At 37.5% G+C, this 17,471-nt stretch overlaps 2 protein-coding genes and 1 long non-coding RNA gene across 3 annotated transcripts in view; 2 read left to right on the forward strand and 1 right to left on the reverse strand.

Annotated features, from left to right (window-relative positions):
* Nucleotides 1–784: 784 nt before the first annotated feature.
* LOC140224616 (uncharacterized) lies at nt 785–17,165 on the forward strand. The gene is made up of 3 exons (XR_011899895.1): nt 785–1,495; nt 7,309–7,508; nt 15,931–17,165. It is a non-coding gene; the product is annotated as an uncharacterized lncRNA (long non-coding RNA).
* Nucleotides 2,016–3,999, forward strand: LOC109037427 (3-oxoacyl-[acyl-carrier-protein] reductase FabG). The gene is made up of 2 exons (XM_072300586.1): nt 2,016–2,029; nt 2,919–3,999. The coding sequence occupies exons 1-2, from the start codon at nt 2,016–2,018 to the stop codon at nt 3,694–3,696; spliced, it is 792 nt and encodes a 263-aa protein (XP_072156687.1). The 3' UTR covers nt 3,697–3,999.
* The window catches only part of Nha1 (Na[+]/H[+] hydrogen antiporter 1), a 40,518-nt gene continuing 27,252 nt past the window's right edge, over nt 4,206–17,471 (reverse strand). The window contains exons 7-11 of the mRNA XM_019052218.2: nt 13,846–13,952; nt 11,448–11,612; nt 10,610–10,753; nt 9,378–9,479; nt 4,206–7,672 (exon numbers count right to left, since the gene is read on the reverse strand). Coding sequence (XP_018907763.2) covers nt 7,361–7,672; nt 9,378–9,479; nt 10,610–10,753; nt 11,448–11,612; nt 13,846–13,952 — 830 coding nt within the window. The 3' untranslated portion in view covers nt 4,206–7,360. The remainder of the gene's footprint in view (nt 7,673–9,377; nt 9,480–10,609; nt 10,754–11,447; nt 11,613–13,845; nt 13,953–17,471) is intronic.

Raw genomic sequence — 17,471 nt, forward strand, 5'->3', positions numbered from 1 at the left:
CAAATTCATGCGCGCCAAATTTAAAAATGCGCTCTTTACAGTATGAGAGCGCTCATCTCTCCACTGACTGAAATCGTGAGAAGCGTATACTATCTTGGCTCCTGCGCAATCGAGTTTCGTGAAAATCTAAAATAGAGGGTATTTTTGAAGGGAAACTCGAATATTTAGTTAAATTTTCAGAATTGGACCGCGTTAAACAGAAAGGAACCAAGCCACATCAGCTATTGCCAAATTTAACAGGGGAATTTGATTTTTTACGAGAGAACGTTCGTGCGGATTCCTTTGAAAATGTTAAGGAATTTGCTTTGTATTATGGAGAAAATTCATAGAAATTCGCACAAAAATCCGCACAACAGTTCTCATGTAAAAAATTAAATTGCCCGATTCAATTTGGCAATAGCTGATGTGGCTTGGTTCCTTTCTGTTTAACGCGGTCCAATTCCAAGATCAAGATGTCGGATGTGGCTTAAAACGCTATCTCCGTTCCTGTTCCATCGATTATTGTGAAACTCAGTGCTATGGGCTATGGATGCAAAACTCAAATTTCAAGTCAAATCTTTATAAACTTCTGAAATCTGAGATGGCCGACGTGGCCTGAAGAGGTATTTTTGCTTATCAAATTGTATCTGTCCTTGCAGTTAAAATATGCACTAATTTTCTGTTCGTTTTTTTTTTTTTTTTTTTTTTTTTTTTTTTTTTTTAAATAACGATCAGTAATAAAGACTTTCGTTTCCTGTTTCCATTAGTATAAACATGTTGCCCATGAAGTATGATTTTTTTTTTTTTTTAAATTATTTATTTTAATTTGTGACCTCAAACGAAGAGGAGGACATTGTAAGATTACATGACTAAGTATATACAAAGGTAAGCAAACAAAAGACAAGTTCAAATTTGATACGAGACAATTTGATAAAGACAATTAAACTAGAGACTGGTTTAAAACATCTCTGGCGGGTGGATGGCCTAAGGGGGAGGTTACACCGGCATTACTTTGTGGTTTATCATCGGTTGAAATATTATTAAGGCGATAATTAAATTATATTGAAACCACCTAAGACCTCGAATCGAATGAGAATCGTTGCTGAATTTTGCGCGTGACGCGCAAAATTCGGTCATCGGGCCGATGAATTCCACATTCAAGCCACATTCAGCTCCCACATTCAGCGTGTGATTGCGGCATTCGATATGATGAGCGGTTCAGGTTTCCGGGCATAATCGTTATTCAACGCAAGCGCAAGCGCTGTGATAAGGAGAAACGGAGGATATGCAAAACGCGGGCTGACATTAACTCTCAAGTGAATGAATAGGAGCAGTTTAATATCGCACTCCCACTCCTCTGATACTGTAATCTTAAATTTAAAGTACTTATGAGAGGCGTTTATCATTAGTATCGTTCAAGCGATTGTGAGTGACTTTTACGTAGTGTACGTATCGTATATCAAGGTATGTAACCTTGGTATGCTTAGGTGTGGATGATATTTTCTACATGAAAAAGGTAATAGCAGGTGTCTCACATAATTTTGTGCATTCCCTTTTCGCATTATTAAGTATTACATTAAAATAATCCACATCTCAGACTGATTACACAGACTGTCGTAAAAAAGGAAAGTGATCCGGATTTGAGAAAACTATTAAAAATATCGAGATGTGGGTCAAGGGATTGTTTGAAGTATCTTATCATCGCTCAAGAGAGCCTTCATTGAGCTCATTTTGTTTGAATTTTGCAGTCAAGAACCATGTCATATGAGGTTATGACAGAAAAAAAAAGAGGATTGAAGTTTTCCTTTACCATACCATAACACGCAATGTAACAAAATAAACTCCGCAGTTCGGATTTGAGGCAATATGGGCATTGTTCGGATTTTTCGGCAAGAGAGTTTAATGTACTTATGTATATAAAGTTGCTCCTACAACGCAATCAAGGAAATTTAAAATCGACTTGTTTTTATTATTTTTTAATCGATTCAAGACTCACACTGTGAAGTTTGCAGACAGTCGCGGCGGTTGAAGCTGAAATGGACCTCCAGTCGTAGGTTGACGGATCGTCAAAAACAAAGATAATGAAACAAATTCTTAAGTCGTTGCACTGACTTTAGGAGAATTTTTAAGGTTTTTGGTAGGAAAGTAAAGCTCCTTGAGGTTCCTCTCGATGGGGGAAGAAATCGGGGGTGCTGGTGGCGAAAAACTGTTGCTACCAGTTGTGATGCGAGTCCTCAGTAAGGGACAGCAGCTTTAACTAAATACGAAGCACGGTTCAGCTTTCAAAACTTCGGCACATCACACTCTGATGGTAAGAGAATCACTTGTATTACCGAACGATGATTGACAGAAGGATTCCAAAAATAGATGTAGCAGCTTTAAATATGCTCTAGTCGAGCCGTGGACACTCATATTGCTCGGGGGTAGAAAGCTCATTAGAGCTGGGCCGCGAAAAGGGAGTCCAACGCGAATTGTGAAGCCATGAGTGCAAATTTTGGCTGATGATACTCATCGTGATTTGAAGGGTCATGCCAGATTGTGCGGGTGTGATAGGGTGATGAATCCAGAGCCCGTTTTATGGTTTTTTTTTACTTGGTTTAGACATTACTGGTGGGACTAGTATGGCAGTTGCGCTGAGTCCTAAAACTTTAGGGTCCAGCTCTACAGACTATAGGTCTCAGCAGCATTGCCATATTAGCTGGCTTCATTTGATCTAAAAAGTTAGTGCTCAGCACTATATCGCTTTTCCGTGTAATATTGAACTTAGAAAGTTGCTGTTCGGACGGATCTTTTCTTTTTTTCTAGCAAACCTATACAAGACTCAAGCATCAAAACACGATTCTATGACCCGCGCAACTGACCCATTAAGATACTTTCATAATAAGGGCTGTTTTTTTTTTTAAAAGGCACCTCTAGAAAATCAATTTTTTGTTTTTCAGGGTAAAATTGACAATCAGACATGAATTTTCGGGGAAAGTGATCCTAATTACCGGCGCTAGCTCAGGGATAGGAGCTGCCACTGCCAAACATTTTGCTCAATTTAACGCTTCTTTAGCTTTAGCCGGTAGGAATCTCGCCAACCTTAAACAAGTGGCGTCAGATTGTAAAGCGATCAGCTGCGAGTCCCCATTCATATTTACCGGTGATCTGACAAATGAAGAGGAGACAAGAGCACTCATCGAATCAGTTTTAAACCACTACACACGCTTAGATATCCTCGTTAACAACGCTGCAACTGCGGAGCTAGGTTCGATAGAGGACACCTCCCTAGCACAATATGATCGCGTGTTGAACACGAATGTTAGATCAGTCTACCATCTAACCATGCTAGCAGTACCGCATTTGATCAGAACTAAAGGATCGATTATTAACGTATCCAGTGTGAGCGGTCTGCGTCCCTCTCTCGGTTTCCTTGCTTACTGTACTTCCAAGGCGGCCATTGATCAGTTCACCCGCAGTCTCGCTCTGGAACTGGCGGACAAGGGTGTGCGAGTGAATTCTGTCAGCCCGGGAGTGATTTTGACCGGGATCCACAAACGAGCTGGCATGAATGATGCTGCGTATGCCGAGTTTCTTCAAAAAGCGGAAAAAATTCAACCCCTCGGACGTGTAGGTACCGCCCAAGAGGTCGCAACGGTCATCGCATTTCTTGCCAGTGAAAACGCGTCTTTTTTAACGGGAGTTATCACTCCTGTTGATGGCGGAAGACATGTTTGAGGGAAAGGTTCTTCTAACTTTATTGGGCCTTCAAGTTTAATTGTAATTTTAACTTACATCATACAAAAAAATTAAGAGACCCTTTTTGATTCTTTTTAAAAGAACTGATTGTAAATATTTGTAAATAGAGGTGCGTAAAAAAAATATGAGCTTCAATTCTCAATTTCAAAAGAGTTACATGCGCTTATATCATAAAGAAAGTCACGCCTTGTAAGCTTTAAAATGAATTCAAAAGTATGCTTGTGAGCTTCGTGTTACACTCTCTTTTGTACGAAGGACGGTGAATAAACATAATTGCAACAACTATGGCAAGAAAGGATCATTTTCTGTAGTTTTTCGGGTCTGCATACACCTATGGACTACCCCTCCCCACCCCCCTTCATAAGACTCTCCTCCTTTCTCTTGATTATGACTTGGTTTTTGACACCCTTCTTCAGTGAAAATTTCAGGTGAGGATACTGGGATGTGAAGGGGATGATAATAAAGTAGTTTTTTTTCCAAAGAATGCATAAGAGTAATAACAATGATTTATAAAATAATTTACATTTATATTTACAAATTGCTTTTCCGTTTCACCTACCAAAGACATACAATATTTCGTAAGCGGTTCCGGTTTTTCCCATGTGATGTATCATTTCCATGATTGAGCACTGTTTCACGTGTAAGTATGGTCAAAATGCCTTGCAAGGTGCCTAGATTTTCCCTAGCATTACAATTTTTATGTTCTCTAAGAACCACGGAAATACTGAGAACCATTATAAGCTCAAAACTATAATACAAATACTATTTTTCACAAGGTCAAGAAGAAATGAAGGTAGGTCTAAGACAAAAGATGATGTTATGCGCTGTGTGTCTGCCAAAATAAGTCCTGAAATTGACATTTTTGCATTACTTATGTAAGGTTCCTCCCATATTTATTACATCCCGCAGCAAACATTCTGACAATGTTTCATTGCAACACGTCATATACCATAAAATCAGCTTCCATGACTTCATACGATTCTTGGAGCTCACTCTTGCGCAAAGGGTGCCAATTTAATTAAAAAGTCATTAGGTGTTTTTAAAATTGTTAACATGAAAGCAAAAACATAAACTAAAAAAACGTAAGGAGAAAGAAGGGGTTATATAGATGAGAAAACTTTTAATCTAGTCAAGATATGCATCATTTGTATTATTTGGGATTCTGAATTCTGCACATGAGGAGATATTTGTCTTTCCTTTTTTCTATCCGGGCGGTGTCTAACAATTTTAATTGGTAAAAAGTTTAATTCCTATTTATGCTCTCTCCTCTACTTATAAGTAATGGTTGACAGGGGCTGTGACAACCCATGGCTGGCCAAAATGATCGCTCATAGTTATGTGGCGCCAGAAAGGAAGGCATTGTAGAAATATCTCCAAAATATGAGATTAATAAGAAGGAAAGGAAGTAGTATCCTCAAAATAATTTAATGTACATCCAAATATTTTTAAAATTTTCTTCTGGTCGGATTTCCACAAATTATCGTTGCAGATGATTTTGAACTTGATATGATCATTTTTTGTAGCGACAGATTTTGTACGGTACTTTGTCGTATATCTGGATTAAAAGTCGTCGTTACAGAGTCAAATTTCTTAAACATTTTATGGAAAACCGCCTCACTCCCCTTAATCTGGACTCGTCGTAACCAAAGCTTTGAACTATGTAGAAATAATAACATTTTCTGAGGTGAATAGAAAAGCCCCTGCGAGTCAAAAAGTGAGTTCTTAAAACTCCTGCAAATTTTTACAATATATAAACTTGGTGATGATGGATTTAATTTTTCTACAATAAAAAATATCCTTTAAAATGCAGTTTCTAATTAAGGATACTATGATTCCATTTTTCTAATTCATTGCTTCCTGAATGTATGAAACACAGCACGGATTATCTCGATCATCCAAGAGACGAAATATTCTAGATTATACCTCGTATTATGTTTTTTCATAGTGTAAAAAGTTACTTCCGGGAATTCTCACCCCTGTCTTTTACTTTAGCGACGTCTCTAACGATTTGAATTACAAGCAAGTACCATTCTAAGAAACTATGTACACAAACTACTCGACTTGGCTGTAATAAGTCATCATTTCGTTAAGATGTTACTGCTACAGAGATATCAAATCTCCAAAATAAGGTTTTACACCGCCCGTTTTAGTAGCTCGAGTAACGAATGTGAGGCCCTCTATATTGGTTATTTCACTGAAAAATTGGTTAGCAAATTTGTGGAGTACAGAAAAAAAGTCTTTGATTTAAATAAAAATTGTTTTTTCCTCTCTCAGAGAAACAGTAAATGATGAACATTTTAACTATAAGAGATAATTTTGCTTTCAATTCAAATGAAGCCGTTTCTTCAGGTATTCAAGAAAATTAAATCTGTCGATAATGGACCAGTGGACAAGGTACGAATTTAGGCATTCTAATACACGTTTCTTGGCCAGAATTTTACGTAGAACACGATTTACGCAACAAAAAGTATCGAAATCAATTCCTAATCAAGATATCAACGTTTTAATTTTGCATTGGTTACGAGAAATTCGAATTTCCCGCTCACAAGAAAAAATTGTCTAAATAAATCAAATCGCGCATTACAACGGTTTTGTCAGGCTTCTTAATCGAGCAATGTTCCCTCTTGGGCTTGTGTCGTTCAACGTGCATCAGCTGAGCCAAAGCACCAAGATTGAGGTCGCCATATTTTAATACCATGAAGACCGCTACGCCAACATTGAGTGCGCAATATGACTCATGTAGACTTTTTTCTCATTAGCGAGAGATTTAAAACGCGACAAGAAACATTAAATATCTTAGTTAGGAGTTAGTTCAGTGATTATCGTTGAACGAATCGTGTTCTTCATGAGATTTTTGTCAGAAAACACGAATCAGAATGCTCAAATTCGTGCCTTGTCTACTGCTGGCTGATTGTTGAAAATAGACAAAGCCATAGACAAAGAAGGCGAAAAAAATGTGGTGGAAACGGATGGTTGCAGTGGACAAAGGATGTACCTAATGGAGTAACTAACGGCAACCCATGAGAGACCCGATAGTTAGCCCATCATTACACCCTTAATATATAGGAACCGCACCCATTTTAATCAGTAGGATCGCTTCCTTTCTCCCTATGTCCTCTTTGCCTATCAATTTCAACAACCAGTCCGCTGGTCCATTGAGAAGTTACAGATTTCTTTGAATTGATAAGAAAACCCTCATTCGCATTGAAAAACAGAAAAAATTGTATCATTAACACTGGAAAAAAAAGTAGCTTGGATCTAGAGTCCAGTAATAAAAACATTGAAAAGAAAAAATACTCTTGATTCAATCGGATTTTTGCTTGGATCGAGAACCAAGCCTCCTAATTTAAGCGGATATCCTTTTGATTCAAGCAAAACTCCGTTTGAATCAAGAGTATTTTTTCTTGTCATTGGTTTCAAGCGTCTAGACTCTAGATCCAAGCGGCTTTTTTTCCAGTGATTAGATTTTTATTTCTTTGAGTAACTATTTTTTTTAAATTAGAAAAAATTGAGCGGAACAAATTGAATTCAAATCAAAGACAAAGTTCTTCGATAAATAAAGAAAATCCCTTTTTTGATCCAATTTTTCAGTGTTCTCTTGGGATCGATGGCTGATCGCATGGTCCATGGTTTCAGCCTAACCTCAGCTGGATTCCTCTTTGCGCTCGGAGTCGGGCCCTGGCTCAGGGTCCTCTTCATCCATGGGCTCGTCGGTGATGGTGATGTCACGGAGGGAGGGGCGAGCGCCGCGACGCCATCCCTGCGGCGGCGCCGGGGATGCCTTCGTCTTGGTCAGCAATCGCGTCCCGGTCATGGCCAGGATGAGCGCCCCCAGCGGTGCTGTCATCAGGATCGAGAGGATACACCCTAAGGACATCGTTCGGGCGAACTCCACCTCCATGTCTGACCCCTGCATTTTCCGCACTGTTTCCAATGCCACAGGAGCCAGCGCCGCCTGAAAGCAAACCCAGGTTTTTCAGGACAAGAGAGAGATGAGACACAATAGCCTGAATGCAGACAACAGTAAAAACACATTAAAATACACACTGAAAAGAAAAACACATTGGATCTAGAGTCCAGACTCTTAAAAACATCGACAAGAAAAAATACTCTTGATTCAATCGGATTTTTGCTTAGATCAAGAACCAAGCCTCTTAATTTGAGCGGATTTCCTTTTGATTTAATCTTAAATCTGATTGAATCAAGAGTATTTTTTCTTGTCAATGTTTTCAAGAGTCTGGACTCCAGATCCAATGTGTTTTTTTTTTTTTTTTTTTTTTTTTTTTTTTTTTTTTTTCCAGTGCAAAAACAAATGGGTATACATTATACAAGGCCAAGGAGAAATAAAACAAACCAAGACGTTTCAGGCCAGTTACATGCCCATTTTCAACTGGAAAAAAGCTAAAAATGTAAAAATTAAAACAAGAAAATGAGCATGCAACTGACCTAGGTAGGAATCAGTTTTTGCTCTGTTTTTCTGCTTGCACTGATTCCTTCCTCGATCAGTTGCATGCTCATTTTCTTATTTTGATTTTTACATTTTTAGCTTTTTTTCTAGTTGAGAATGCGCATGTAACTGGCCCAAAACGTCCTGGTTTATTTTATTTTTCCTTAGCCTTGTTTACCCATTTTTTTGTGTATTTTAATGTGCTTTTATTGTTTTTCAGGACTCATCCATGAAATTGTTGAACTTTCTGGGTGCCTTCAATTTACGAAGTAGCAAATTGGGACTAAAATAAATTAATAAAGACTTTTTTGACCTCATAACACTCCATAATAAAGATCGACTTCGAATTTATGACAGAGAAAATGAACGACTGATTGAGTTCAAAACTACTCTCAACTCATGTCCCCTCTCCTCCCAAAAGAGGAAGAGAGAAAAAAACTGGAAAACTTTCTATACTCAATTTTCCTTATATAATAATCGTTTCATGTTGACTCCCATACGAGCAACGTTTAACGGAAGTAGAAAAATTGATTTGTTGTTGTTGTTTATTTTTTTATTTTTTATTTTTATTTATTTTTTTTTTTAAGGGAGCAAGAGGTTTAATCAGTACTTTGGTTGGTTGGTTGGCCGGCCAGCTGGCTGAAAAAATGTACCCCAGGAGTCAGTGATAATAATAGAAGACTTGCTCTATTTTTGTAAAATTAATTCTACTCTGTAGAAATTCGGTAGTATTTTTTTTTTCCTACCGAACGTCAGTTCATATAAATGTTGAAAAAAGAAAAAAAACCTCGATTTCATCTGAAATGAAATATATTGGACACAAAAAACACCTCATTCCTCGTATAATTGTTTGTCTCTGTGATTACATTAATGTACTCATGTAAATTTCTACTAATTTCTTTCAACAGACAAAGGTATTCTCTGTCATAAATGTTGAATGAAACTATCTTTATGCAAGATTCCTTCTCACGGTTTTTTTTTTTCAATAGGTAATCAAGCAGTTATCAGTCAGAATGTATCGAAAGATTATGGTGTCAATGTGACTGCAAATCTGACACAATAACTATTGCCCACTGTTTTGACAACTATTTTCCTGGTGTTGGTCAGAAGCTAAAATAAGATAAAACTGTTTAAAAAAATGTTTCTTGCTTCCAAAACTTCTTCATTCCATACTGTGTACTTAAGTGCTTCAGAAATAACCAAATGGAAATACCTGCACCGAGGCTTTGGTCATACAAGCAAATCCGGTAAAAATTTTCTCTTTTGTATTCAGTTTTGCTCCAATGCAGACGATCAGGGTGATCAACATTCTTGCCTAAAGGGAAAAAATAAACATTCAATGACTGATTGGTAATTTTTTTCCTGTAAATTTACTCAGTTTCACATTTTGGACGTTCTGCCTCGAAGTTATGAAACACCTAGAATGTGTCAAATGGTTTTCATAATAGTCCATCATTCCAAAAGTGGCTATCCCAATCGCACAATTGGCAAATATACATTAAAATATTACTCAACCACGACAAAATTTTGTTTAGTGAGCATTCGGACAAAACCAGTTATTTAACTATTTTTCCTGAATATTCTCTGATTCTGTTTAAAATTTGATGTAAGTAGCTCGCATTTCTTCCTTTTATCTCTTTTTCATACTCTCAAATTCTGCAAATCGTATTTTAATTTCTCAGCGTATTAGACTCTAGCTGAAAATGGGTGAAAAGATACATATTTCACTATATTCTTGGCAGGAAATGTAGGACGCAATGCACGATCGGGACAAAAAAAAGGCTGATTAATCAGGGATTGATATTGGCTTGGAAACAAAAATCGCCTTCAACATTTTGAGTATGCAACCCCTTAACAACCATGCTTGAAAGTTATCTCCTTAAATGCAAGGCGCTTTTTAATGAACACTTTTCATTGGGACTTTTCAGTAAGATATACAGATATTTTGATTGAAAAAATCTGAAGCACGTATCAAAAGTAGCTATAATTCAAATTCCTCTCCATTCATTATTTCAACGAGGAAACTAATCTAAGTTGTTTCTTAAAAGCGTCAGAGACTTTTCTCAACATTGTCTGGGAAAACTTGTTCCTTAAATTTTTAAGCAGTGAGTGCTTCCAATTGCTTCTTGCAAAATATTGCTGAAGGATAGGATTTATTTATAACTTCGGAAGTAGTAATGGTTTTTTCTGAACTTCAGCCGTCAATTTGTCATTTTGCTGAAAATGAATTGTGCATTATTTGCACATCTTTTACAAATTTCTTTATGGGACGTGTATTTATAACACAGATTTTGACATAAGAGAGTATGCAAATCTGGGGTAAGGTAATAAAATATTTACGAAATCACATGATAGACACGTCAGATTTGCAATATATCGTTGCATTCTACTACACCTATGATTATTTTCTTTGGTATCTTTCGGAATGCCGAATTATGTACTTACAACAATGCTGCCCAGTAGAATAGCGCCCAGCATGGTCGTATCTTGAGGGTTCATTTCATTGATTTTGATTTGTGTGCCGGTCAAACCGAAAAGAATGGGTTCGAAAATCATCCAAAATATTTCGAAAGCGGTTGAGACTGGATTCTGAAAATGAAAAGAAGTTATTCAAACAGGATGACTCCACGATCTCTTCCGCGACTATATCACACTTTTCAGATGAGAAATAAATTCAGCTTTCTAACAATCAATTTCAAAATGGTATTGACTGGAATCTTGTTACGGATATCTCAAGAAAGAGACAGTTTACGCGTATTTAACTTTCCTTCCCAAGTAGCACAGTGCAACGAAAATATTGAAATTAAATTGCAATTTGATTTCAATAAAAGTGTAACTTAATTACCATTAAATTGCAATATTTTTACATCATTTAGACTGCATTTTGCAATTTGGAGCTAAAAATTCTAACTCATCTGAAAAACATTTATGTGCACAAGGAAACTAATGGCACATATGTTGTTTTTAAACCGGGCCGAAATTTGTAGTTCTTAATATTGCAAAATGCAGTCCTTTCAGTCGATTTATGTCGATTTTAAACAATCAATAAAATGAGCTCCATGCATGAGAGAGATAGGCAATATTCAATGCGATGAAAAATTGCAACCAATCTCAATTTTATTGCAATAAGTTTCAATTAACGGTGCCCCTTCATATAGGAGCTAGGCAACATACACAACACACAGTGGCATTGCAATATTTTTACTACATAATTGCTACTTATTGCAATCTGTGGTACCTGGGTGTTCATTTTCCAGATTTAAAACTTGAAAAGAATACTCACCTCTCCAACCTCCCACCCTTGCTTGGACCAGAACAGGCTGCACATAAAGGCTGCAGCGATGACACCGAGGGGTCCAGCCCCCTCCATACCGAGGTACTCACTACCGAACACGGCAATAAGTCCTCCACCTAACAAAGTGAGAATCCTTATGGGCACCACGTACGGCTGCAAAATACGAGGAGCGAGCTCTTTAAAACTTATGTTACGACAAGTGAGGTACAGATATAGCACGAAGCCACTTTTTCCAACTTTTAAAAGCAAAAAAACTATAACCATTCTTCAGCATGATGAGTTTTTATCAGCCTAAGTTTAACTGCAGCTAAGACCGAGTGTGATTAGAATTGATTTTCAAAAGTCAAAATTGATATTAAAAACGCGGATTTCTAAGTGTGACGTTGCTTTCCAGTTCAGACGCTATCTAGTCGTCATTTTCCGGACGGATGACCGTAACTCTATTCTAAGATTGCGAAATTAACCCAAACAATTTAATCTTCTACAAGAATGTGCCTGTGCAATTTTTTTCAAAAATTGTCAGATTTTCGCATGAGATCGGAAGAAAAATCAGTAAGATCTTCAGTTCGAAAAGCCCATGATGCTCCAGTTAAAAATGCAAAATTGCGGGGGAAATTTGGCAACATTGAAATGTAGTTACGTTCTTTCGTTGGGGAGGGACGCAGTGGCGAGGCGTGCTTTGCGATATATCGATTGATCTGCCATTTAAACCTATGAAAAAGGATCGATAAGTAGGTTGTTCGCAGCGGACACCTCAATAATCGATTCTTTACCACAGCTTCAAATGGAGAAATATCGATAATCCATCATTCACGCCTCGCCTTTGGAGAGACGGCATAGTGGTCCATTATGCTAGTAATTATTTGCGTGCGTATCTTATTAAAGACCCTTCATACAATGTTCTGTAGCAAAAACTAGAATTGATCATCCCGAATGACATTCACCCTCATCTCCGGAGAGGCTCATGTGCAGAGGTTGCGAATTTCTCTCCCCCCTTCTTTAAACGCAGCAGTTATTCTACATTTGCACCAGAAAAACATATAATTTAGGAGAGATCTATTGCATCCTTCGATAAGAGGTTTATCATGAGACCTGATCCGATACGAAGTCAGATTTCCGTGTTAGCGGAGGCAGCAATGCGATGGTTTGCATGCGATCACGGTTGGATATTGATGCAAAAAACTCGAAACAAGTGGATGTGGAACATGAGATTTTATCGTTGTGGCTTTTAACTGAATGGTTGAGCGTGATACTCTAGATTACTCTGATTGTAACTGCCGGTGAGAACAATTGAAATGACGCTTTGTACCGAAGTCAACTCTTCATTTTGACGTTTTACGTCTCCCACGTGCGTTATTGACTGATTCAAAACTCAGCGTAAGTTGGCAGGCCTTGTACAATATTGGTTGATGAAATCACCCTGATAACACGGAAATTGGAAACTTCTTGTTGTCTAAAGTTCCGTTTTCAAAGGAGTAAAAAAAAATATCTACATGAATGAAATAAGAAGAATGTCCCGAGAAGATATTGAGATTTCTTCATAAAAACATGGGAAAAAATCGTTAACAAACTATGTACTTTTTTTTTGAAACTGCATAGCAATTTTCACCTGAGCAAGCCATATCATGCATGTACGTGAATTCTAATGGATCTCAAGTCTCACGCCAGAATGGATGTAGTCCATTTTAATTTAAATAGTCCAAATATTCAGAAGTGGAACACATTTTAGCCTGGTCGTTTTACTGACTGACGAAAATGAAGACATTAAGTTCTTTCCGCTTTCCCTGCTTTGTACCGGCTAGTTGCATCTTCATTTGCACCTTACAAGTGAGCACGCAACTTTTTCGACACGTAAAGGCCCTTTCATAAATTATTTAATTCTTTTTTATATATTTAAACTCCTCTTCCCCCTCGTATTGCACCCGACAAACTATCCATGCAAAGAAAGGGAGCAAATACATTAGCAGGGTTGCCGTATTTTCAGTTTTAGAGTCCCTAAATAAAGTGGCAGCCCTGTCAATGTATTTGCTCCCTATCTTTGCATGGAGAGTTTGTCTCAATGTAGAGGTGGACTCTCAGGAATCAGGATAGCGGGGGATATCCCCACCATTTTGGCCTCAATTTGAGAGCTTTTTTTTGAGCTTGGGAGTTGATTTCAGAAAAAACCAGTGGCAATATCGTGTTTCTCGCGAACTTTTACACAAGAATTAACAGTCAAATCGTAAATTCCTCACATATGCAACATCTCCATTGTGGACCGCATTGGTTTGTTGACCATAATTTTATACCCCCGCCAGCAAATTTTATTAAAACGTCGTAATTTTACTAGAAATTGCATGAATGCATGTTTTTGATCTTTCAGAAAATATCATAGATTGTCACTTACATCCTCTTTTTCCGGAATGTACTTCGAAAGCAAACCCCACATTGTCCCGAAGCCAATGCCTCCAATAATTGATATGGGGCCAACGAGAAGGGTGTAGGTGAAGGACTCTAAAACAAAGAACAAGATTAAGTTGATTATTTTTTATTGTGATTAATTCGTTTGTTCAAAAGAAGTCATTGTACATTTTTCGATTGTGTAAAGTACGAAAATGTTGCTCCGATGATGACCACCAGGTCGAAAAGGCTTTGAGCAATAAAAAAATTCAATATTAAATACCTTTTGTTTAATCAGTTCAATCAATAAAATTTGGCGATGTTTGACATCAAATCACTAAATGATTATTTTTGTTTTGACAAATGAGAGTCCCAATAATTCGCAAAATTTTTACTACGTTCAGACTTGAGATTACTGAATTTTTAAGCGTGCTGTCGTGAAGTAAATGACCGAAAGAATCGCGGGTACAGTTATGTGAGTGCACATACACTTGCGTCTTTATTTCCTTGGTCATGAAATACGAGTGCGTAATCATGAGGAGGTATGCGCAGGTGTCGGAGCGTGCCCGTAAAACGTCCGATCTCCCATACGCGTTCTTTAAAAAGTCGCATTTCCGTAATATACCTGAAACACTGTTCGTATGACATCGTTCGGTTGGACACTAAGTTGATGGCTTAATGGTTTCGGTGACGCGTGCGGCGTGAATGCGAGATTGCCTGGACTTCCTTAAAATTTGCAATATGGTTAGACAACAGAGTGTCAATTTTTTGAATAGAAATAAACGGTGAAAAAAACGAAAAAACGAAAAGAAACCATGCAACAAACAAAAACAATCCGCTCAGGTAAAAGATTAAGTATGATGAACTACAAGATGTAACCGCAACTGCACGAAGGAATAGCAAAATTCCTAGGAAAAAAATTGCACACAAATGGTAGGTAGACAAAAAGCAACTGCGCTGCTAAAGTTCTGAAAAATGACCCTAAAAGTTCGAGAAGAGCACTAAAAGATTAATTTCGGACTTATTACTCCCTTTGGAACCGCTCCTGCATTGTGTTGGTCACTTTATCCGATTTTTTACCCCCATGTCCCCATGCAATGTTTCAAAATTTTCACCGCCATATTATTCCTTTACAGAAAGATAGTTCACCGAAGATGGCCGAAATTTCACTAAATTCTCTTTGAGTTGCCGATAGAATTCAGTGAAATTTTCAAACAGATTCAACCGACAATTTTTCCGTAAATAGATAAAATGGCGGTGGAAATTTTGAAACGTCGCGTGGCGCTTGTGATACTTTGGCCGGAAGGTGACAGAAAGTTGAGGCCCCCACAAGCACACAACACAAGGCCACCTTATAACCACAATTGAAAATGGAAACGATATGGGGTCCCCTTAGGGAAAGCAATTTTCCAAGGAGCAGCTACAAACGACCCTCAAAGAATCTGAACTTGCATGTGAGCAATCGGTGCAGTTCTGAATATTCCATGTTCACATCCGATTTAGGTAATTTTCATTAGTTTGGCAGTCAAAGGAGTAGGAACGATTTTTGGCACGATATCCGGCAATTTTGAGGATAATCGGTAATTAGACGGAAGGACCAGGCACGGACGGAATGCAATGCCGCGTGCCTGGAGGTCGATCCATCATACATTGACGGGTCAGTGACGATGACGATGGCCAGGGAGGTGCTTGATATGTTGAGGCCAGGATGAAGTTGTAATATCAATGACTGTAGACAGGTATCGGGCACCGCGCAGGCCTAGTAGACTCAGGGTACATCACACGTGATCCGTCATAGAACCAGGGTTACAATATTTCTCTTAATTGAAATTTTTTGCACTTATCATGAGTGCCATTAAATAGATCAAAGAGAACGTTTTTGAACGTTTTTTAAGTGAAAATAATGTTTTAATACTCACAACATCTCAAAGAAATGCTTGAGATGGAAATAATTTGAAATTTTTTTGTCATAAATTCAAAGTTTTTTCAATTTCAACAGTTTCAATTTCTGTGGGGAATGGTTCCTTCTTTCCTTTAAGAGTCAATTTTATTTTTATATTTTAATCAGAATTCATTATTTTATTTTTTTCAGCTGAGGACATATTTTCTGCACGGCACAACAGAGAATCAACGTGACAGAACATCTACCCGGAAGTTGAAAAAAGTATTAAGGCGATTTCTAATCACCCAAGGAAGACTCGAAGCCATTTAGTATATTCACCAAGTAATGTTTTGTGCGTTTAACTAGATTTTAGGACTTCTAAATTGATTTCATGTTTTCTATTCTATGTTTTACATCGGATAGTTCAATTATCCTTATACACCATGGCATTACCTTGAATAAAATAAATTCAATCAATATCAATAAAATCAGTCATCAATTGGACCACGTTAAGCAGAGAGGAACTAAGCCACGTCAGCTTTTGCCAAATTCAATTGGGCAATTTAATTATATACATGAAAACGGTTACGCGAATTTTATGCAAATTTCAGTGAATTTGCTGCATATTAATTACGATGCAAATTCCTCAAAATTTTCGAAGGAATCCACATAAACATTCTCTTGTAAAAAATTTAAGTGCTCAGTTAAATTTGGCAAACGTTGATGTGGCTTAGTTCCTTCCTGCTGAATGCGGTCCAATTCTGCATCGTTTTTCTACTCTAAAAATTGAGAAGTACATGAAATCTGGCAAGCGGCTTGGAGTTGTATTTGGAAAAGAATGCACGTCCTCTTGCGCGGTCACTTGTCTATTTGGAGTCGGAATGGGACGCTATGGCTGTGCACCACAAAAACTGGCCAGAATATTTAATTTTATTACACCGTCTCAAGGAGAGTAATGTTCTTGTTCGACGAAATTTCAATGAGAATAAGACCTCAGATTCTAGGCACGGACACAGTGTTCAACCAGCTGAGGAGAGGTTAGAGCACAATTAATTAGGCTTCTTTGGCACCGGGAGACGTATCTGAAATTTACACCAGTGCCGCCGGCATGACCTGTACTTTTTAATGATAATATTCACTAACTGCGCAAGATTTATAGCCCATTTTTGCGACTAGGTCAAGGAGTCAGTCAAACTAAGGGAACTGGTAACAGGATTGTCAAGAGAATGCAATTGGAGTCTAAAATAAATTGAAGGGAGGTCTTAAAAATGAAACTTGCGAAATTATTTTTTCCCGTCTCCATCACATTGAATCGCGCGTTGCGATTTTAGTTTAACCCTGAATGGCATGAACTGATTTTGGATCTCAGAGTTTAGGGGACACTAATCTATTTTGTAGCTTGCATAAAAAACTAGAGTGCCAAATTTGTGTTCAAAATTTTAAATTTAAGAAAATCAATTACTCAAAAAAAAGAAAAACCAACGAAATTTTGCAAAATCATGCCAGAGGGGCAAGATTCGATAATTATAAACCCCAAAAATACATTGTTACGAATTCGTAACGATATGCCATAGAGGTAGATGGGTTAATTTAACTGTCATTGAATCGTGCCGAATCACCACAAAATTGAAATTTTTCCAGTCATAATAATTTTGGTGAATTGATAAAACGTTGAAATTTGTAAAGAACTGTAGTAACAAGTATTTAAATATCGAAGAGAATGGTATAGGCTCAGTCTGAGTCCACTCCGG

This window comes from Bemisia tabaci, chromosome 5 (genome assembly GCF_918797505.1).
Source record: "Bemisia tabaci chromosome 5, PGI_BMITA_v3".
Taxonomy (NCBI): Eukaryota; Metazoa; Arthropoda; class Insecta; order Hemiptera; family Aleyrodidae; genus Bemisia; species Bemisia tabaci.